The 20,924-nt window shown below is 44.0% G+C and overlaps 1 protein-coding gene across 1 annotated transcript in view; it reads right to left on the minus strand.

The window, feature by feature from the left end:
- Nucleotides 1-338: 338 nt before the first annotated feature.
- Nucleotides 339-20,924, minus strand: part of megf6b (multiple EGF-like-domains 6b) — a 48,002-nt gene continuing 27,416 nt past the window's right edge. Inside the window, exons 5-32 of the mRNA XM_018686874.2 lie at nucleotides 14,927-15,049; nucleotides 12,311-12,436; nucleotides 11,448-11,570; nucleotides 10,839-10,961; nucleotides 10,588-10,725; nucleotides 9,661-9,783; nucleotides 9,290-9,412; nucleotides 8,882-9,052; nucleotides 7,776-7,907; nucleotides 7,500-7,628; nucleotides 7,282-7,410; nucleotides 7,025-7,159; nucleotides 6,629-6,763; nucleotides 6,406-6,531; nucleotides 6,191-6,322; nucleotides 5,662-5,790; nucleotides 5,415-5,546; nucleotides 4,724-4,852; nucleotides 4,503-4,631; nucleotides 4,034-4,162; nucleotides 3,813-3,941; nucleotides 2,216-2,344; nucleotides 1,938-2,066; nucleotides 1,480-1,608; nucleotides 1,215-1,346; nucleotides 1,002-1,130; nucleotides 726-854; nucleotides 339-484 (exon numbers count right to left, since the gene is read on the minus strand). Coding sequence (XP_018542390.2) covers nucleotides 339-484; nucleotides 726-854; nucleotides 1,002-1,130; nucleotides 1,215-1,346; nucleotides 1,480-1,608; nucleotides 1,938-2,066; nucleotides 2,216-2,344; nucleotides 3,813-3,941; nucleotides 4,034-4,162; nucleotides 4,503-4,631; nucleotides 4,724-4,852; nucleotides 5,415-5,546; nucleotides 5,662-5,790; nucleotides 6,191-6,322; nucleotides 6,406-6,531; nucleotides 6,629-6,763; nucleotides 7,025-7,159; nucleotides 7,282-7,410; nucleotides 7,500-7,628; nucleotides 7,776-7,907; nucleotides 8,882-9,052; nucleotides 9,290-9,412; nucleotides 9,661-9,783; nucleotides 10,588-10,725; nucleotides 10,839-10,961; nucleotides 11,448-11,570; nucleotides 12,311-12,436; nucleotides 14,927-15,049 — 3,668 coding nt within the window. The remainder of the gene's footprint in view (nucleotides 485-725; nucleotides 855-1,001; nucleotides 1,131-1,214; nucleotides 1,347-1,479; nucleotides 1,609-1,937; nucleotides 2,067-2,215; nucleotides 2,345-3,812; nucleotides 3,942-4,033; nucleotides 4,163-4,502; nucleotides 4,632-4,723; nucleotides 4,853-5,414; nucleotides 5,547-5,661; nucleotides 5,791-6,190; nucleotides 6,323-6,405; nucleotides 6,532-6,628; nucleotides 6,764-7,024; nucleotides 7,160-7,281; nucleotides 7,411-7,499; nucleotides 7,629-7,775; nucleotides 7,908-8,881; nucleotides 9,053-9,289; nucleotides 9,413-9,660; nucleotides 9,784-10,587; nucleotides 10,726-10,838; nucleotides 10,962-11,447; nucleotides 11,571-12,310; nucleotides 12,437-14,926; nucleotides 15,050-20,924) is intronic.

Below are 20,924 nucleotides of genomic sequence, written 5' to 3' on the forward strand. Positions count from 1 at the left end.
ACTATACTATGACATTTTTTGACCATTTTTGACTGCCCATACTATACTATGACATTTTTTGACCATTTTTGATGCCATACTATACTATGACATTTTTTGACCATTTTTGATGCCATACTATTTGATGCCTTACTATACTATGACATTTTTTTGACCATATTTTTGATTGCCATACTATACTATACTATGACATTTTTTTGGTGATTTTTGATGCCATACTATACTATGACATTTTTTGACCATTTTTGACCCCATACTATATTATCAAATTTTGTTTTTCCCTTATCCCTCCACCCCAGCCTTATTCGGTGCAACATAAATATCATTAAATATAAATTTTATTGAGTTTTGTCACCTCTGTCGCAGTGGGCACCGGTCCAGCCCAGACCACAGGTACAGTTGCCGGTCACAGAGTCACACACTCCTCCATTGCTGCAGTTACAGCGTTGAGCACAGTTTGCCCCAAACCATCCTGGAGGGCAGCCTGAGGCCAAACACACACACTCAAATTAAGGCTGAAGAAAACATCCTGCTTCTCTGCAGACTGGAAGCTGAATGTAGGAACTTCATTATCAGGCGAAATAAAAGAAAACTTAAGAAGTTGTGTTTGTTTACTTGTTTCCCTGCCTTTAGAAGAAGACATTTTTGATGATTTCTGAGTCTAACTGTCGCAGGTAAAACTTCAAAACAACAGAAAAATCTCTGACCTGTACCAGAAAACTCACCATGTCCACAGTCCTCTCCTCGTCGCCCGGGGATACACACACAGCGGCCGGTGACCGGGTCGTTCTGGGCTTCGTCTCCACACATCGCCACCCGAGCGCAGTCGACTCCGTAACGCCCAGCTGGACACACTGTCAACACCCAGACAGACAGACAGACAGACAAACAGACAGACAGACAGACACACACACACACACACACCAGGCGTTTGTCACCCCGTGCTGTAACACACATTTATTTATTCACTGTCACCATCACAAAGTTTCTCATGGACTCACTGATGTTGCAGCGCGCTCCTATAAATCCTGCTGGACATTCACAGGCTCCAGTAGAAGGATTGCACTTCCCCCCGTTTTCACACTTGCACTCTCTCTCACAGTTGGGACCGTAACGACTCTTTCCACACACTAAAAGCAAACAACAGGAGTTACATGATTTAAACAGCTTACGTATTTATTTGCTGTAAAGTTTGTGTGTAAGTATGTTTTTACCTTGGTCACATTTGGGACCTTGGAAACCTGGGGCGCAGTAACACGATCCAGACACTGGGTGGCAGAGCTGGTTCGTCTCTGAGCACTGGCAGACCCGGTTACAGTTCTGCCCAAATGTTCCTGGAAGACAAGCTGATAGACAGACACATGCACAGAGTGTCAGAGATGTTCTTGCCTTCTGATGCACCAGAGATGTGTTTTATCAGTGAATTAATGAGGTTACGATGCAGATTTATCAGGCCAAAGTCTGTGCTGCAGAACTCACTCTGTTCACAGCCGTTTCCTGTGAATCCAGGAGGACAGCCGCACTCTCCAGAGATGTGGTGGCAGGACGTGCCCTGGGCACAGCTGCAGCGCTGCATACAGCTCTTCCCATATGTACCCGGCAAACATGCTGAAGGAAAACAAGAACAAATCACATGTTTAAAGCTAGTCAATACGTCCAATTCACGTACCAGAGATACAAATACTCAGTTAAAAGGGTTTGATGAGATTTTAAAAAGGATGAAAATGTAAAGAAGAGTAACAGAGAGGGGATTCTTCCTCCAGGAAATAGAAATAGCAGTAGTAGACTTAGAATATGGAGAAAGTGAATGATCTCTAATCCTGCCCATGATTCTTAGTGTTTGGAAACATAAAAGCTTCACTACAGAAATAACAGGACAAACTTTGTCCACCAGAGGCTGCAAGAGCTCCACACAGCCTTTCACTGCAGGTTTGTACCTTTGTCACAGAGTTTTCCTCTCCACCCCGGCGGACACTGACACTCTCCAGTGACGTGGTGACATGAAACACCATGCACACACTGACATCTCTCCTCACAGCCAGCACCAAACAGGCCTGCTTCACACGCTGAGCAGAGGAAGGTGCAAATTAGAGGTTATAATTAAGAAAAATACACAGTACTGCCAGTTCCACAGTTTCCACAGCGTCGCAGTTCCCATGACAGAGTTTCTGTTGATTCATTAGTTTTGTTTCAGTCAGGATTCTCACTGGCTCACCTTTCTCGCAGCGCTCTCCAATCCAGCCGGCGCTGCAGCTACACCGTCCGGTCTGCCTGTCACACTGGCCGCCGTTCTCGCACTCACACTGCTGCTGGCAGTCGGCCCCGAACCGACCCGCTACACACTCTGTGTAAACACGCAGCAGCATGCACAAGAAGAAACACACACGTGTGACAGGAGACATGAGAGAGAAAACAGAAACATCATGACATGAGAACACATGTGACAGAGAAACCGGCTCTGTCATATTTCTGCTGAGAGCTGCAACTTTTTCTTTTTTTCCCTCTCCAATAATTTATATCTGGCCTGAGTAAGGAGTTGGCAGTCTGAGGTAGTGGCCGCAGAGTTTAGAGGGTAAAGACATTCCAGCGACAGGATTAGAGGTTTCCTGAGCGTGAGGAGGGGGCCGGGCCTGGCACAGCTCGACAGGGGAAGGTTGTAACAGGCACAGAGGGAGGATAGTGTGTGATGTGGAGCTCAGAGGGAGAACGAGCTGGAATGTCATCGCTGGGTCGAAGGAGACTTTTACAGAGCAGACTCGTCTGTGGCGCAGGAACAAAACTCTGCCAGCGAATAACCAGACTTTAGGCAAAAACAAATGAGCTAAGGCAGCAAATTAAACTCAGACTGATGTATTTCCTGAGTGCAGTAAAACAACCACAGGCCACTGTTTTTAATGTTTACTTCGGGGTTCAGGTAATATTATTCTTCTGCTTTTCTGTCCAAACTAACCAACAGTATTAAGGCTCTGCAATATCAAAAATCCTGGCGGTTTAACAGGAAGGATTTGAATAAGACCCGGCTGGTGTTCATGTGAGTTTGTAGGAGTGAGCAACATGACCTCAAGTGTATATTAAGATAAAATCAATAATTATTTTTACCACATTAGTGCGTGTGTTAGCTCTCTCATGCTGGCCCACATGATACGTTTGTCCCATTTAGTTAGAGTGGTACTGAGTTGTACAGTCTGATGCTGGTTGGGGGAAACCATGCACAGGGTTCTGCCTGTAGACAGTGGTGCTGCAGTGGAAATTCAGTCTTCATTTTAGTAATAACAACACTGCACTCATCAAGTTAGTTTTAAATGTATTTGGAGGTGAGAGAGAGGGAGAATGTTCAGTTTACAGACTGACTTCCTGGTTCAGTACTTAGGTTTAGGTTTACTGACAACACTGATTCATCTGTAAAAACAGGCGACGGGTATTCAGTGCCCACCTTTAACATATTAGACAATAAGGCTGAAGAAAAGTCATATAAAAACACACAAAGTAAAAGTGGCAAAGACAAATTAAAGAGGATCGACATCATAAGTCATTTGACTTAATTGTTATTGTTTTTTCTCAGAATGAGAAGGTTTTGATTAAACTGTTAACGACCTGCCTGATCGTCTCGTGTTTCTCTCCCCATCGGCCTCTGCCACAGCGATGCTGGTGTTCCCAGCTCTGACTACAGTGTTGCTATGAATGACGGCCCAAAGTACAAAAATAGGATCCAATTTGTAAAGAATGAGAATTTTCCTGTAAATGATCCATCTGAAGGTGGTTTTGTGGTAACACATATGGAGACTCTTACTCACACCATCTCTGAGTCTTACCCAGTTCACAGGCTGTGCCCGTCCATCCACTGGCACATGTGCATTTTCCGTTGGTCTTGTTACAGGTGGCTCCATTCTGACACAAACAGCGCTGCCGACAGTCTGCTCCATAAAACCCTGCAGGGCATTCTGGGGGGAAAAAAAACACTGGTAAAACCATCTTGTGACCTTGTATTTACCTGTTGTACAGATGATCACTTTGCTCTGTTGGGTAAACTCACCTTCTGTGCAGTTGGGTCCGGTCCAGCCCGGTGTGCACACACACTGCCCACTGGCCGGGTGGCAGATGCCATCGTTACGACAGCTACAGGTTTGGTTACATCCCTCCCCATAGAAACCAGCTGGGCAAGCTGCCAGGAGAGGGACAAACAATATCATTACCTGTTCATGAACTCTGCTGATCAAAAGTGGAAATTCCAGAGTCTGGTAAGTGATACAGGCCGCAGCATGGGGAACATCAAGTCCGTACTTTCTCATGTGTGACTGGGCCGGGTTTTCCCAAATAACTCTGAAAACTAAGCATGTTCTTGTTCCACTGTGACTCAGCATTAAAAAGATGTTCTCTGTGCTTCAGTGCTGCTCCAGAAACGTCTTGATACGAACAATCGGAGCCTCTGATTCCATGTTTTTTTTATCACAACACCAGAGTGATGCCAGCACCTGTCAACCCTCTGAGGACCTGACACTCACTCAGGTTGCAGAATGGACCGATCCAGCCGGCAGGACAGGAGCAAACTCCACTGACATGGTCACAGCTCCCACCGTTCAGACACAGACACTTCTCCTGGCAGTCGAGCCCGTAGAAACCCTGAGGGCACGCTGAAACACGCACATGTAAAGGCTACCTGTTAACGGCATATATAAATATTCAGTGGGTGAATTTGGCTTCAGGATCAAGGAGCTTCTCTTACGCTTTTCGCAGAAGGTTCCTGTCCATCCAACCTGACAGGTGCAAGCTCCACTCACATGGTCGCACAATGCCTTGTTGTCACACTGACACCGATGGCGACAGCCGAGACCAAACATACCCGCCGGGCACTCTGAGGGAATATCACAACACACACATTTAAGACTGAAAAACCGGTCATTTGTAGTTTTTAGATCAACACAGTTCACTCAGTAGCTGCTCTGCTCTGACCTTGTGGTCAGTTTGGTTTATCTGTTGTTTCCAAGGACAAAAATAAACTTTTAATCTCAATTCTTTAAGTCAATCTGGACCACATAAGATGTCAACAGAGGCAGATCTTTAAAATGCTAAATATCTACTGTATGTCTGAAACAAATAAATATAATGCAACAAAGAACCTGATGGTAATCAGAGACATAGCTGTATTATTTAGCAGAATATTAAAGCCACTGTGTGTAGGATGTGAAACCTTTACTTTGGTGCCACCTGGTGGTGCTATCAAGAACAACACTGCAGAATTACTGCAACACAAACTATTAATGAACTGATGGGAAAGATGCAACTGCACCAGTTTTCACCTGCTTTTTTCATTTTTCTGCAAACAAATAAATAGAAAATTCTACCTCCAGTGACTTTAAATCACGACAGCATTGACACTGTGGTCCCTAAAGTCCCAAACAAAAACACCAACATACTCTGATGGCAGTGTGCTCCGGTGTAACCAGCCTCACAGTTGCACTGTCCCGTCACAGCGTCACAGCTGCCGTCGCCGTTTCTACAGTCGCAGGTTTCTGCACAGTCAGCTCCCCAGTGTCCAGCATCACACGCTGCAGCACAAACATCACAGCTGATACTTTTATCAGCAATTTAACATCCATTCTCTCACATAATTCTCTGGCTGATTACAGGTTTGTAGTGACGTGTGTTTTCCAGTGCTGTTACCTTTCCTGCAGTTGTGTCCGGTCCAGCCGGGAGGACAGGTACACCGTCCATTCACCGGGTCGCAGCGAGCATTGTTCTCACACACACACTTCATTTGGCACCCTTGACCAAAACGTCCACTCAGGCAAGCTGCACGAGGAAAAAAATATTTAAAACGTCAGGACTAATCTACCGTAAGAAACTCCGCTGGACTGCAGGAGGAGCAGAGCAAGTTCCCATGACAGTTTCTGTACCGTGACTCAGCTGTCAAGTGAAGCTTTAAGAGCCAGTGGTTGGTTGAGATGGAATATTTGTTCCTCCCAGTGAAAATATGTCAGAGGTGGTTTTCAGGCTGTTGAAAGATTTTAGCTAATGGCCTGAGAGAAAAACTACTCTGTCTTGTAGCATGCTGCTTCCATTTCATTGTCCACACTGCACCACTGCACGGATTCAATATTTCACAGCGCTGCCATCCACCTCAGCTGGTGGACTGTTTAATGCTTGTTGCTATGGAGACTACCCCGAAAAAATGCAGACTGCAGATACTCACAGTTTTGGCAGAGTCTTCCCATGAATCCTGGAGGACAGATGCACGATCCATTATGTTTATCACACGAGCCGCCGTTCTCACACGCAGGGCAGGTTTCTCTGCAGCTTGGACCCCAGAATCCCTCAGGACACACTATTAAAGATTAATATTCACATCTTTGTGTAAAATTTGTGTGGTTATTATTATTAAACTGTCAAAAATGTGTTTGCACTCACAGTTCTCGCAGTGCGTTCCTGACGTCCCTGCTGGACACCGGCACTGTCCTGTCACTTTGTCACATGGTGCACCGGTGCAGTTACAAGGATGAACGCAGCCTGTTCCAAACCTTCCCTCTGGACAGTCTGATACAAGACACACAGCAGGAGTTTGTCTTACAACAGGAGGACAAAAACTGGAAACAAATGAGCCTGAAAGCACGAGTAAGGCATCGTCCTGTACCTTGTTCACAGTTCTCCCCGTGACGACCAGGAGGACACTTTCGTTCGCACTCTCCAGTCACATGATCGCACGACACTCCTGGTGGACAGGAGCACTTCCTCTCACAGCCAGCCCCGTACGAACCTGGGTTACATTCTAGAGACAGAGGAGGACAGAGTGATTACTCAGCATGTTAAGACAACTGTAATACATGGTGTAAGTGTGTGGTAATAATACATGCTGCTGTGCACACTGACAAACACTCTGCCCTCCTCAGTTCAACCATTAAAACCCAAAAGACATCAGAAAATACATGAAACTTGGCATGGACGTGCGATATAAACATTACAATTATCATCATCACTGCAGAGCATCTGTGGCCTTTTGATGAGCAGATCTTTCTGACAGTGTGCTCACCTTCCTTGCAGGTGTTGCCCTGATAACCAGGTTTACAGACACAGGTGCCGAGGCGACGGTGACACTCGACGGTGTTCTGCTGGACACACTGACACTCCTCAGAGCAGCCCGGTCCGAAGGTCCACTTCGGACATGCTGGAGGAGAGAGTGAGGGAAAGTAAAATATGACAAGACACTAAATCACTGCTTTTCTAACCTCGAGTTCCTGACTGAGTTTAAGGCGGAGAGTGTGGCGGTGTTTGGACAGTGGGACTTACGGAGGTGGCAGAAGCGTCCGTACAGTCCAGGATCACACAGACAGGCGCCGTAGGTTCGATGGCAGCGCCCGTTATTTGCACAGTTACACTTCTTGTTGCACTGCTTTCCATAGAAGCCCTTAGGACAGCCTGCCAACGAGAGGGGAAACAAATCACAATAAACCTCAGATGTTTTCACTAAAATGATTAAGGAACAAATTCTTCTTTGTCTTACTCACCGTCCTGGCACAACTCTCCACTGACTCCAGGCGGGCAGCGGCAGCTCCCAGTGACAGGATCACAGCTGGCACCATTTTTACACTTACAGTGAAAGGAGCAGTTTTTACCGAAATATCCCTCAGAGCACGCTGTGAGATTGAAAAATAAAAAGGGGTCTATCACTGCTAAACTCTCAGGTCTTTATAAACAGATACAGTAGCAACAGTGTGCACATGTGTGTCAGTGTGTGTGTGTGTGTGTGTGTGCGTGTGTGTGTGTGTGGAGTCAGTCCTCACTCTGGTTGCAGACGATGCCTGTCCATCCATCGGGGCAGTCGCAGCCATTTTTCCACAGATTACATTTTCCTCCATTTGAACAGTCGTCACACGTCAAACTGCAGTCGTTCCCGAAAGTGTCATCCAAACACACTGAAAACAACATGATGAAAGAGGCCGTTTAACACCATCTAACTTTAGAGTCTACAGACAACTCACATTTAAGACCTGATCTTTTACTTTTATCACATTTAAATCAAACTCTGACAAACAGAAACTGTAGTAACTGCGTTTCAAGGCAGAACACTGATTTTTCTCATTGGATGTCAGAGATTAGTTAGGAGTGTAGTCATACACAGATCTACAGCCACAACAGACAGAAAATTAATCAACAACTATTTTGATAATCAATTAATAGTTGTCAATAGTGTCAATGTTTTTTGTTTCCAGGTTCATAAATGTCAGGATTCGGTCGTATATGATAGAAACCTGAATATATTTGAGCTTTGGTCTGTTAGTCAGTTTTCAGTAAAGATTCCAAACCACTAACCTTCAAAATAAACTTCCTCCAGTCAATTGTTTGTTTGTTATTGTTGTTTTTAGAGTTGACAGCGTAGAGAGAGGCAGAAAACAAGAGCAGAGAGCGAGAGACATGAAGTGGAACAGAGGTTTCCTGCCTGGGAATCTTGAATGTTACTGTTTTGAAGTTTCCACTGGGATCCAAAGATTGTCAGTTTAAGTATAATTGTGGTTTGGAGTCAGTGTTCAGATGATACTCTTCTCAGCTTTCAGTGAAGTAATATTAAACGTTAAACTACTTCTGTTGAAAACATTAAGCTTGGGCAACACAAACCAGAGCCTTCGCCGTCCTGCTTCACACCTCAACCAGCTGCTGCTGCGTATAAGCCTCAGCGTTAGTGTCAGAGCGGCTGTACAGAGTATGTACGATCAGTCTGTGAGCTCGAAGCGCAGTCATTAACCCTCACAGTGTGGTCTCCTCCTGCCTGCACTGACTGAGTCTGTCAGACAGCTTCGCCCCCCCTCCCCCCGGGGACTCACACTCAGGTAATCAGATACAGGTTCCTGTTAATGATAATGAGCGGTTAATGGTTTCAGAGGAAACCCACCGAATTTCTCTGCCAGGTTGCTCTCAGCCCTCAGCTCCCCCTCGTCGTCTTCATAGTCGTCATAACGCTCCAGAGGCTGGCTGTAGTCCTGCAGCAGGGTGAGCTGGGGGCGAATGAGAGGCAGCTCAATGGAGCCTCCGCTGGAGAGGGCCTCAATCGCACCCTCTAGAGCTGTGGAGCAACAGACGGGAAGAAAGTAAATCAAACACAACACAGAATATATATAAAGCTTCATGTTTTAACTGCAGACTCTGCCCCACTTTAACATTCACAATCTAGACTGAATGACTCAGTACACAGGATGTTTTCCTGCGGTACGACAGCAGCAGTTTGCCAGGTTTTCTGTTGGCATGTGTCTGGTGTGATTCCCACTCGCCCCCTCTCTTTACCCTGATTGCCGATACTCACGGATGCAGGACTGCCGGTCCTCGTCCAGACGGAAACCCCGGCGGCAGAAGCACTGGAAGGAACCTGCGCTGTTCTGGCATGTGTGATCGCAACCGCCATTAGCAGCCAGACACTCATCTACATCTAAACAACACAGACACAGAGCAGACACTCGAGTGCTTTTCCTTCATCAAGAGGAGACGCAGAGAGAAGCCAAAATCATTTAGCTGAATGCTGCTCACTTTACATGTTGGAGCAAAACAAAGACGACATTGTGCCTGTTTGTGTTGACGTCCTCGGAGTCAAACTGGAACTCGACTTCAGCGGAAATAAATATTCTCTCTCATAAAAGTGTGAGCTCCATCCGCTTTTTGACTGCGAGCTAAACATACCATCACAGCTACATCCGTCGGAGTTGAGTCTGTATCCCGCGGAGCAGTAGCATTCATAACCCCCGGGGTAGTTGGTGCAGTCCTGCTCGCAGCAGGAGCTCTGCTCCACACACTCGTCGACGTCTGCCAAACACAACAAACAGGAAAGACAGAAATTATGATCCCACCGTAGCGATACGCTTCACTGCTCTCTGAGAGAAACTGTTTTATGAGGTAATGTCAATTGTACAGGTTTAAAAGCCAATTAAAGCCAAAGTTTCAGTTTGAGGGTTACAGTGCTGGACATAAACTTGTTAGTTAGTTTATTCACCTCTGTATTCTACAGCCAAAAACTATACTGAATATTATCCTCCACCTCGTGACCAAAAGATTTGGCATCATAAATTAGAGAACTACAAATTCAGTAAAGTAAGTTTTTTGTTTTTTTTACCTCTTGATTTGTCTTTAGTTTTCTAGTTTCATTGGGTGATCATTTACTCTCTCTGAGCTGTCCCGTGTAGTAATGATGGTAGAAATGATTTTTGGCAATAATTTATTTTGCACACTTATCAATAGTTATAATACATTGTGAGGAGGAGTCAGAGGGAGTTACACTGCACATTAGTCTCAATGTGAAATCTTCTCATGGGTAGGATGTGGCTCAGGCAAATAATTTTAAATAATCCTTCATCAAATGGATCAAATGACAATTTAACAGCTAAAACTTTATGTTTTGGACATTGCTCTTGAGAGATAGAGAAGATAAAAGATTTCTTAAGAGATTTGTTAAGACTCTGATCTAGTTGTTAAAGACTTGTGAGAGTCAAAGTATTTGGATGATGAATGGGTAGAGTCATTTTTTAAATAATTTCAACAGGTGTTTAGAAAACATTACACCTTGTTAAACGCCTGTTTATTGATCCGTGCGACTGGATTACAGTTTCTTACCGACACAGGTCTTGAGGTCGTCATCCAGTCTGTAGCCGTTGTTACAGGAGCAGACAGGCCCGCTGGTTGAATGCTGGCAGTGGTGAGAGCAGCCGCCATTGTTGTTCTCACAGCTGTTGACGATCTCCATCTCAATTCCTGTCACGAGGTCACAGTGAGACGAGCACGCGTGTTAATTTAAGGACTAAAATATCTTGTACCAACTAAATATATGCATCTAAGAGTACTGAGACAAGAGGGTGTGAACCGACTGTAACACTGTTTTCCATCAGATCCCAGCTCATAGGCAGCGCTGCAAACACAAGCGAACGAGCCCAGAGTGTTGTGGCAGCCGTGAGCGCAGTTGGCTTCTTCGGTCTCACACTCGTCGATATCTGTGACAAAAATATGTTCGAGATGAAAACTGAATTATAAGGAGAAATACATCTGGTCAGCACAGTTTCATTTATATTTGTCACCGTGTGCTTCTCACAAATCAAATCCATCTCTGCTCTTAAAAACCACGTCTCACTCAGGATTAGTTGATACTGACAGTGGAAACATTGGCTTGAAAATTCTGCTTCATCTTTTTACTCACAAATTCATACTTTTTTTTTTACAAAAAGCCACACTTGTTTAAATAATTTATTGCATGTTTTATGAGCTGTATTTCTATTTCTGAGCGAAGACTCTCCCAAATTCATTTTTAGTTTTTCAGAACTGATTGATCCAATGATTTAAGCAGCTGCTAAATGTGGTGAGATGGTTTTGTAGACCATTTTCTTCATGTTTCTCTTTTTTTTTATTTTCCTTCTCAACTCTCAATTTACTCTGAGCTCCATTAACAACCATTGTAAAGTTATTGTTACTGGTGAAATTACCTTCGCAGGTTTTCCCATCTTCAGCCAGGATGTAACCGACTCTACAGTCACAGTGAGCCTTGCCGCCGTCAGCTCGACACTCGTGCATACAGCCTCCGTTCTGATCTGCACAGGGGTTCTGCACTGTAACACACACACACACACACACACTCAGAACAGAAAATCCACATGGTGTCATTCAAGTAGGGGAACGCTTCTGGCACAGTAGTGGAGAAAACTGTAAAAGCTGACTCTCTACATCTTAATGCAGAGCATGTGGAGGGCTTTAAAACCACCACCACTCTTCACCTCCACCTCGCCTCTTTATTGTTCTCTCTGCATAGTGTGTGTGTGTTTTACTTGTGTAAGCCTGTCCGGCATCTGGGATGAGAACTCTCAGCTCAGCAGAAATTAGAGGAAGCCGTTCACAGCCAACAATTACAAAGTAAAAGCATCTGAGAGACGGTAATTTAAAATGCATATATGTATAATTTCTCACCCTCTGAGAGAAACATACTCAGCAACACGTCCTCAGAGATGGGAGAGATTAAAAGAAACGAGGACGTCAAAATACTAATTTGAGAAAAAAAAACAATGAAGAAAACTGCTGTGATTCACTTCAATTTAAAGTCTCATCCCATGAGTGACAGTCAGAGCTGCTCCAGCACAGACATCCTGTCAGATAATTACACCTGGCAGCAGATGCAGGCAATATGTTTTTAATGTTATGATCAAATCTTCACAATCACACCTTCATAATCTTCCAAGGCACTCAATTTTACTGGCACTCTTTCCTCAGTCACTCATCCATTTATTATTCCTCCTCTCTGTCTTGTGTTGTGTGTTGAAGTGTTTTTAGTTTGGGAAAACACGGGGGCGCTCACGTTTACAGTGCTTGCCGTCCTCCGCCAGCGCGTAATTTGGCTTGCAGCGGCAGCGAAAATGAGCGGCAGACTGTTGCACACAGTAGTGTTCACATCCTCCGTTGCTGATGGCACAGGAGTGGACAGCTAGAAAGGAAAAGAAAAGGGAAAAAACTAAGAACTAAGTGACATTACAAAAAGTCAGCAACATTGAAATGCAGGAACAGAAACAGAGGCAGTCACATAGAATGAGAAAATCAGGCGTCTTCACAGAAAAAGCTCAGTTTCCACATGTCCAAACTGCGGTTTCATATTAACCTTCCTGAATTTTGATTTGACTGCAGTATCACATCTAAAGGAGTCTTTCTCAGAGAGGTCATGACCACTGAACTGACATTCCTACATGACGTTTAGAGAATACCTCAGAGGATTGCTACGCTCTGAGCCATGAGAGATCCTTCACCACAAAAGGGCCAAAAATCACAGAGAGAGATCTGAATGGTGGGGCCTCTGCGGCGGACAACACTCATCCACTGATGAGGCTGAGGGCAGAGCCAGCTCAATCATCTTCCCGTCTCGTAGCAACAGATGAAACCCCGGTGGACCCTCCGTCTCCTCAGAGAAAACAACAGGTAGAGAGGCCGAACAGCCGCAGCGCTCTCAAAGACGGCGTTTTTCATACTCCAAGTCTGGAGTGGAGATCCATCCATCACAAGTATGTGTCAAACCGCAGAGTGGTTTCCAGCTCAAATAATATGCAGCCACACGCTAAGTGTGTGGGATACATCTGACCTCTGCTGGCAGATCGAGAGCTGGATAAGACGGAGCAGAGCTGAGATTGAACTGATTTGAAGACATCTGCTCGTCTTTGTCTCCCCATGACTCCGTGCTGATTGGTATGTGTTGTCCTTCATCCAGTATGTATGGTGTCATTCTGTCTGGTGCACAGTGCAAATATGAAAAAAATCCTTTAACTCACTTGTTGTATGGAAAGCAGGATTTCAGTTCTGGATTCATTTGTGAGCACGTTTCGCAGCGCGCCTGTGCACAGTTTGAACACCGTCTGTCAGCAGACAGATACGCAGCCTCAGAGATCAGCTTCACCTGGGAGTCAGTTCACCATGTGCACTGTGATTATTAGTGCACTCAGTCATTTCTTCACGCAACAGCTGTCACACAAGAACCTCTCAGGGACAGTTGGGTCCCAGCTACAGTATCGGCTCTATAAGACGGTGAAACAACTTTGCTTTATGAAGCCAAGAAACACAAGGATTTCCACTCTAAATGTCAGACAGGACGCTCTGTATACATTCCTGGCTGCAGAATCCAGTGCCAGGTTTATACTCTTCTCTCTATCAGCTAGTTCTGAAAGCTCAAAGCTAATGTACCTGACAAGACAGGAACGACGTACAGATGCTGAGAAAAAACTGCAGAGGTCAAGAGTGAAGGGATAACACAGATTTAGAGTTTAAATAACACACAAGCAGCAGAGACCACAGTTTTCCACCTTCACTCGTGATGACTGTGTCATTTTGTCATATTGTGAAGAAATATAATGTAAAGTGAAAATTTTAAACTATTCTTTTTCCTGATTTTATCTTAAAACAACCTCATGATATCTCACCTTTCACTGGCTCATACGACTCCACCAGAAATGTGTTTGTTGGATTGAGATTCAAACTTAATTCTTGATCTTGGAAACCGTATTTGACAAAACAATCTCATTGAAAGGTTCACTGAGTAGGTATCCAAACCTGAAATCCTCTGCACAGCCGTATCATTCAGTCAGGTGCTGGTCAAACACAGGTAATGGAGAAGAATCAAAACTTTCCATTTCATTAAACTTTTTCTGCAAGTGGAAGAGCAACCAGCCTCACTTGTTGATCAGGAGAACATATCTACACCTTAGACTTTTGGAAATTTTCTGTCATTCTGATGATGAAAATAATCGTTGGTTGCAGCTCTAGTACAAAGCATGGAGCAGATCCATCCACAGAAAACTGCTTCAAAAACAAGATACACACTGACGGGAATTGAAAAGGAACAAACTGGCCAGTGTGGCTTCACCAGCCAATGTTATTTGAACCGTCTAACAATGGGGCCTTTTGTCAGTATCAAAGGGGTCATCTACTTCAGCATTATGAATGTGGTTTACATGATTAAGTGCCTATGTCAAAAAGCATATGTGGCTAAGCCTCAATGAAATAATGACCAAAAAAAATAATACTCGCAGTAAAGACTTTAAAAATCTCCCAGCAGCCCCGGCTTCCAAAAACAGTGTTTCATTGTTAAATGCGAGTATTGAACAAGTGCGGTTACTCTACAAAGCGCCTTCATACTCTGTTCCTTGTTGAATTAAATCAAGGATGAGACCTCAAATCATACACATCAACATGTTGTAGTCGTTAAAGTTAAAGTTTGTGTATGGCTTTCATGTCTTTAATAAGCACTGCTTGTATGTACTTTGTGCATTTACCACCTGACAAATAAAGTGCTGTAATTGTAGCTTAGTCGCATCATCCTGACAAATGATGTCAAGTTACTAGTTGGCAGTGTTATTTCACTGTGCAGGCTCATGGTCTTTGTTCCAACTTGCAAAAAATACAGACGCCGCCACGAAGCTGTGACGTTACTCACCGAGGCAGGTGCGGCTGTCAACATGCAGGCGAGAGCCCAGGTGGCATTCACAGTAGTAGGAGCCTCTGGTGTTAATACATCTGTGCTGGCAGCCTCCATTATGGACCTGGCATTCATCAATATCTGTAGGGAAGGAGGGGAGAAAAGAGAAAGACAGAAGCAGGCAGGAGGAGAGAGACGGGAGACAAATGAGTGTAATTTGTCTAAATCCTCTCATTATGAGAGAAAAATTGGTCACAAGAATAAAGCCCAGCTGAGCTGCCAAGCTGAGAGAGGAATTTAATGCAGGATTTAGGATAAAGATGTACTCCTCAGAAGAAAGGAGATGATGGATGAGAAGGGAAAGTATTCTACAAGTGTATTGCAGCTCAAACAAACAAATCCCCCATGTGGGAACAACTACTGAACATTTAAAACCAAATTTAAATTCCTCTGCTTCTTGTCAAAGTCCCCTGGGTGCAGCAAACATATGGAAACTTAAATTGGAGGATGCAAAACACACACATTCCTCCCAGCCGAGCGTTGAGATTATAAACAAACAGAAGAAGGGGGCTCTTCATCTGAGAGAGCGGTGCTGAGCGAAACATGACCGCCTCGCCGTGTGACCAGATTTCAAATGAAACAAGCCCCGGTTCCTAAAACACTTCTTATTTTCGGGGTCAAAGACTAATAAATTGTTTTCTGAGTTCCACAGCAGACCCCCCTGTGAGATCTGAGCCGATTGTTTGGACTTCTGCTAACAGCCCGTCTGCCGCCATCATCATCATCAGGGAAATTAGGACATGAAGTCAAACCCACCTCGCCCTCCCCGAGCCGGTGACAGGTCACCTGTTTACTTCAACATAACTAAAATTATATGAGGTAGTTACTGGAAATGTTATTGACTGAACTAAGTGACGTGACACATTAAGAAGGTGAGTGTGAACGGCTTTTGGCTGCTGGATGAGGTCTGTAAAAAGCAGCTAACACATCATAAAAGACTATTAGTCAGCGCCAAGTCAAATGTCTGGTTGAGAAAAGTGTTGCTCAGTACAGTCCTGACTCCAGGCAGCTATTTTCAGCAACAAAACTATTTCAAGAATTCAGAAAAATTCCTGTGGAATTATTTAACTGCATTAATTTTTTTGCGTCATTTTGTACAGTTTCACCACAGACCACACAGTTTGTCTCGGGGCAGTGTGTTGTAAACAGATCATTTAACAGTTCAGTATAAACAAACCCAATAAATAATTTCTCATCATTCATCCCACCACCCCAAGAATAAATAGACATAATAGTAATAATAGAAATAAATAGACTCTGACCCTGGTCAGGTCTGGTTCAGGGTAACAGATGGATAAATATAAAATAACTTCCAGTTATTGCCGTTTTGTTTTGTGATTATTGATTCTATTTGGCTTCGCTTTTTCTCGTTTTACTGATTGTGAGATTTTAAGTTGTTCATTTTTATTGTTTTTGTGTCGACCCCTGGAAAACACTGAAATCACTGACAAATACTTTCAAGTTTAATGAAGCCACATTAGCACACGTTTGGCTCTGTGTTTCTGTTTTTGGTCTCCACCATCTCCTGAGGAAAATATTGGCTCTTTAGCTGCTAAATGATCCATTATGTTCACAAGCTGGTTTCTAACTTTGTCTGTCTGCAGGCTGGAAACCCAAAACAACACGTTGAAAGTAGATTTGAAGGGAAGTGAGAGTTGGATGGATCATCTGTGTATTTGTCACTAAAAGCAGCCCCATTCATATCATACGTAATCATTTGATTCATTGTTGGTATAAAAACATTAATTGCAGCAGCTTTAAGATAATATTTCTCATGGCTACTGGACCAATGTGAACCTCCAAGTCTTTTTATCAGAGGGACAGAGCGTGGCCTCCGTAGTGCCCTATCACGTTGCGTGGGATGGAGGCAGCTGTACAGTCACCACATCACATAGTATGTGACCTGTGATTCAACCATAAATCAGATCTTTACGAGACCCAAAACCCGTAATAGTGCATGATGGAGGGAAAGCAGTGTTGTAAATTCTGAAATCTCAGTGGTTAATATGATACATGGAGCTGACTCTACTGTTCACAATAAAAACAAGGACAGGATTAGGATAAGGACAAAAATGCTGAATATGCGCATAAAGGGACTAAAATCTACTTGCCTAATGGTTTCAGTGAAACCTGCCCAAGACTGAATTATAGAAATATCCTTCAGCTGAACCCATCCACTCCCAATAATAGCCCACGACATCTTCAAATATAGTGTTTTGGGGCAGATATGAGCTCCCTAAACTTTCCTCTTCTTCTTCTCTCAGCTGCCAAACTTCAGCTTCAGGAAAGCTGGCAGGAGCCCTCCTTTGATTTTTCCATCCATGCTGCATGCCGTCCTTTGGTTTGGTTTTTTCATGAAATGCGTCCAAAGTTGCGGAGCTGCTGTTCCTCCGTCAGTGAATCCCCTCCAGCCTGGTTCCTACGTCCAGAACATGATCCCTCCAGAGCTCAGAGCCAAAGCCTCAGCGGGCCGCTGGCTTTTACAGAAGGAGCATTAATTCTCTGCCCGCAGCCACCTACAGCTCGGTGTCATCTTCATGGAAAACTGTTCTGGTTGGTTTCTGATAGGTGATTTGTTTATCGTGAGCAGAGGATAAATTATTTGTGAACAGTCTTGATTTATCTCCAAGAATGTGATCCAAGTAAAACAGCAGATCAGAGGGATTATCAGCAGCATGGTAGGAATAAATATAAAACATGTTTCAGCGTGTGCATTCAGCCTCCGAGTGCTGCAGCCATGCCAAACATGAAAAGAAATATTCACTCATAATAATATTGACATAACCTGTCGAGAGAGTATCCCTGTTTGCGTTAGCATTACAAAGCGTCTCTCGTGATTCGTAGTTAATGTTTTCATGTGCTCTAATCTCTGTTGATAAAAGCAGTCCTCCCCTGCTCTCATCAGAGACTACGTTCTCTGGGCAGTGCCAGACAGCGCCAACAGCAGACTCATTATCAGCCTGGACTGATTAACCAGTCTGGCTGAGCCACGACCCGGCACAGACAGATACTCTGAATACTGTAAGACCTACTGTTACAGTAGATAAACATCTATTTTTAATCCTAAACAGTGAAGTTTATATGGTAGGTAAAAAGTTTAATTACTTAAAATCAAAATCACAGCTTTACTCTTTTCAGTGTTTAATGGTTAAATATTTTTTTACAAACTATCCCTCTTCATCTTCATCACTTACCTGCCGCCAGGTAGCCCATATTGTAGCCATGGTATCCATGGTGACAGTGTGGCCTATAGCAAATCCTTCTGTAGTAACTGTGTGGATAGTTTGCAGCAGACGTCAGACATGCCATCACTTCAATTGTTACCAAGAGGAAAACGCAGCATCCCGATGAAAGAGCCATGTCTGCAGACGAGTTTTTAACTAAGAAATTAACCGTAAAAGACAAAACAATCTAAATATTTTGGTTAAGTTTATTAACTATTTAAATGAATGTCCAGGTCTCCAGTAAAGACTCCTGCTCTGAAGTTACATGGTAACTACTCCTTATTCCCTCTGCCTCCTGATTTTTCTGTCTCCCTCCCTCCCTCCATCTCCCTCTCTGTTTCACCCTCCCATCTACCAAAGCTTAATGTCCATCACATTAAAGGTCCTCCTCCCCCTCCTCTTTCTCTCTCCCCCTCTTGTCCGTACACTCTCCTCTCACCCCGAGCCTAAACTCTCTCTTACACTAAAAGTACATCCAATACGGTGCAAACTACAAATAACTAATTCTGTGTTTTATAAGCCAGCAGCACTTTATTCTTTCCCTGTGATTTACTGCATATTAACACTGTGCCACTGTATTTTACTGTCTCTTCAAAGAATATTCTGTGAGAAAAGTGATTTATGAGCGCACAACATTCAGGTGTTGGAGAACAAAGAGTGTGAACAGACTAAATGGATGTGCTGTGTATATTTTTCTTTTGATATTGACATGTATTTAAAAGAAAAAAATAAAAACCTGCCACCAAAGGAACGCCAATTTTGATAAGCGCCAGAAGTCGAATTGAGTATTTTTAATCCAAACATCTGAGAAAGGAATGAGCCTTGCAGTGAAATCGTCTATTCAGGAGCTAAGCGCTGAGCTCTCTCATCTGTTGCCAACGCATACATCCAAACAGAGCAGCAGCACCACGACAGCACTTTATAGAGCTGCTGAAGCGCCAGGCATGTTCATGGTCATGATCACTTCCCTCATCTGAACAGAAACGGCCCCTGGAGACCTCTGCAACAGGCAACCACTGCGACCCCCCACCCCCTTCATAATGCACACGTTAAAGCTTCTGTAACATACACCTGTACTGTCATTACATCAGGCCACAACCATCTGAGGTGTGCTCAAGCTCAGACCAGCAGAAAGTGATACAGATCCCCCTTTTTTTTTCCTGACACCACATGCCAAAGATATTCACAGCTCTGCACACAATCGCACATAAAATGCATATCTGCACAGACCTCAGAATTATGAGGACAACGATGCCAGCCAGGTGAGGAGGAAAAGCAGCAAGCATGGAAGACAGACGATAGGCTCGGAGCCATGACTGTAAAATAACTCACCGTAGTAAAAAAAAAAAAAAGAGGGAGAAATAAAAATCTAAATACCAGAATGAAATAGCAGAAAAATCCAGGAGAGAGCCTGGCAACAGTAAAATGTTTTTGTACACGAACCATCCTGCTCTCAGGGTGAACACGAGCTTATAATACCTGTTGATCTTGGAAGACGTTTCTCTGTATTACGACAGGTGGCAGGAGCTGGCAGCCCATTACTGCCACCTTCACGCTCATGTTGGTCTGAGCTGTAAAGTTCATTTGGCGTGACGGCTAAAATGTTGACATGTGCTACGCTACGCTCAGCATGGCAGCAGTTGATTCTGGCCTCTTTTACACTGATCAGTGCCATTTGTATCAATGCTGCTTATTCAGACCAAAGTAAAATAAATAAATAAATAAAATGGAATTAGACCAGGAACTCTCCACATGGGACCAACTTGTAAATTTGTTTTTGTTGTTTTTTTTTTTTTTACTTGTTTTTTTTTTAAACTGAACAAAAGATGGATTTGTTCATATCTTGTCGATGCCAGCAGTATCTGCATATTAACATCCCGCAGCAGATGTCTTTCATTGAAGAAATACTGCGTGTTGCCAAGGACAGGAATCCCCCAAAGTATTAATGTGGTTGTGTGTGGTCCAACTCCCCAGAATCATTTATTCTCAACAGCTAGCTGAGTGGATGTTGTCTCTCATCCGAGCTGATGTGGGTTTAGCGCTGTGGCCCTCCCGGCTTCAGGCAGTCATGAAGGAAAGAAAGCTGATCTCTCTCTGATTTAAATATCCACAACCTCCATCCAAGCTTATTTTACCTCTGTTAATACTCCTGCCAATTACACACAATTAGGACATTAATGCTGCGGGTAGCTGTTTTCCTCCAATATACACCAGTGGCAGAGGGCAGACAGCTACGAGAGCCAGCTGTGACAAAGTTCCCATCAGCTCTCCTAATAACCGTGACCTGGATCAGATCTCTCGCCGGTTCCTCCTGCAGACAGCCATGCTGCGGAGCGCTCCAGCGTCTCTCCTCCAGGCTTGGCCACCACACAGAGGAATCATTATTCTGATTAAACCAACCACTCGCAAAGATTCCCTAATCAGAAACATCAAACTGTGATGGAGCAAAAAAGAAACCTCATGGGAAAATGTTGGGAAGAAGCTCAGGTTTGGTGAGCTGTGGTTCAGAGACCATGGGCGTCTTCACAGACTGGTAGCTACGCTTTCCTCCACAGAGAGTCTGAGTTACGACAGCAGCAAAATCCAAGATTAGTTTATCATCTTCAGTGCACAAGTTAAAAAGATGTGGCGCTGTGGTTCATTTGAGTTCCAACAATCGGGTTGTGATGTTCACGGAGATCTATATTCACTGAGTCACACAACAAACACAAAACTCCACAACTGGCCACACA

The sequence above is a fragment of the Lates calcarifer genome, linkage group LG12 (assembly GCF_001640805.2).
Source record: "Lates calcarifer isolate ASB-BC8 linkage group LG12, TLL_Latcal_v3, whole genome shotgun sequence".
NCBI classification, from domain to species: Eukaryota; Metazoa; Chordata; class Actinopteri; family Centropomidae; genus Lates; species Lates calcarifer.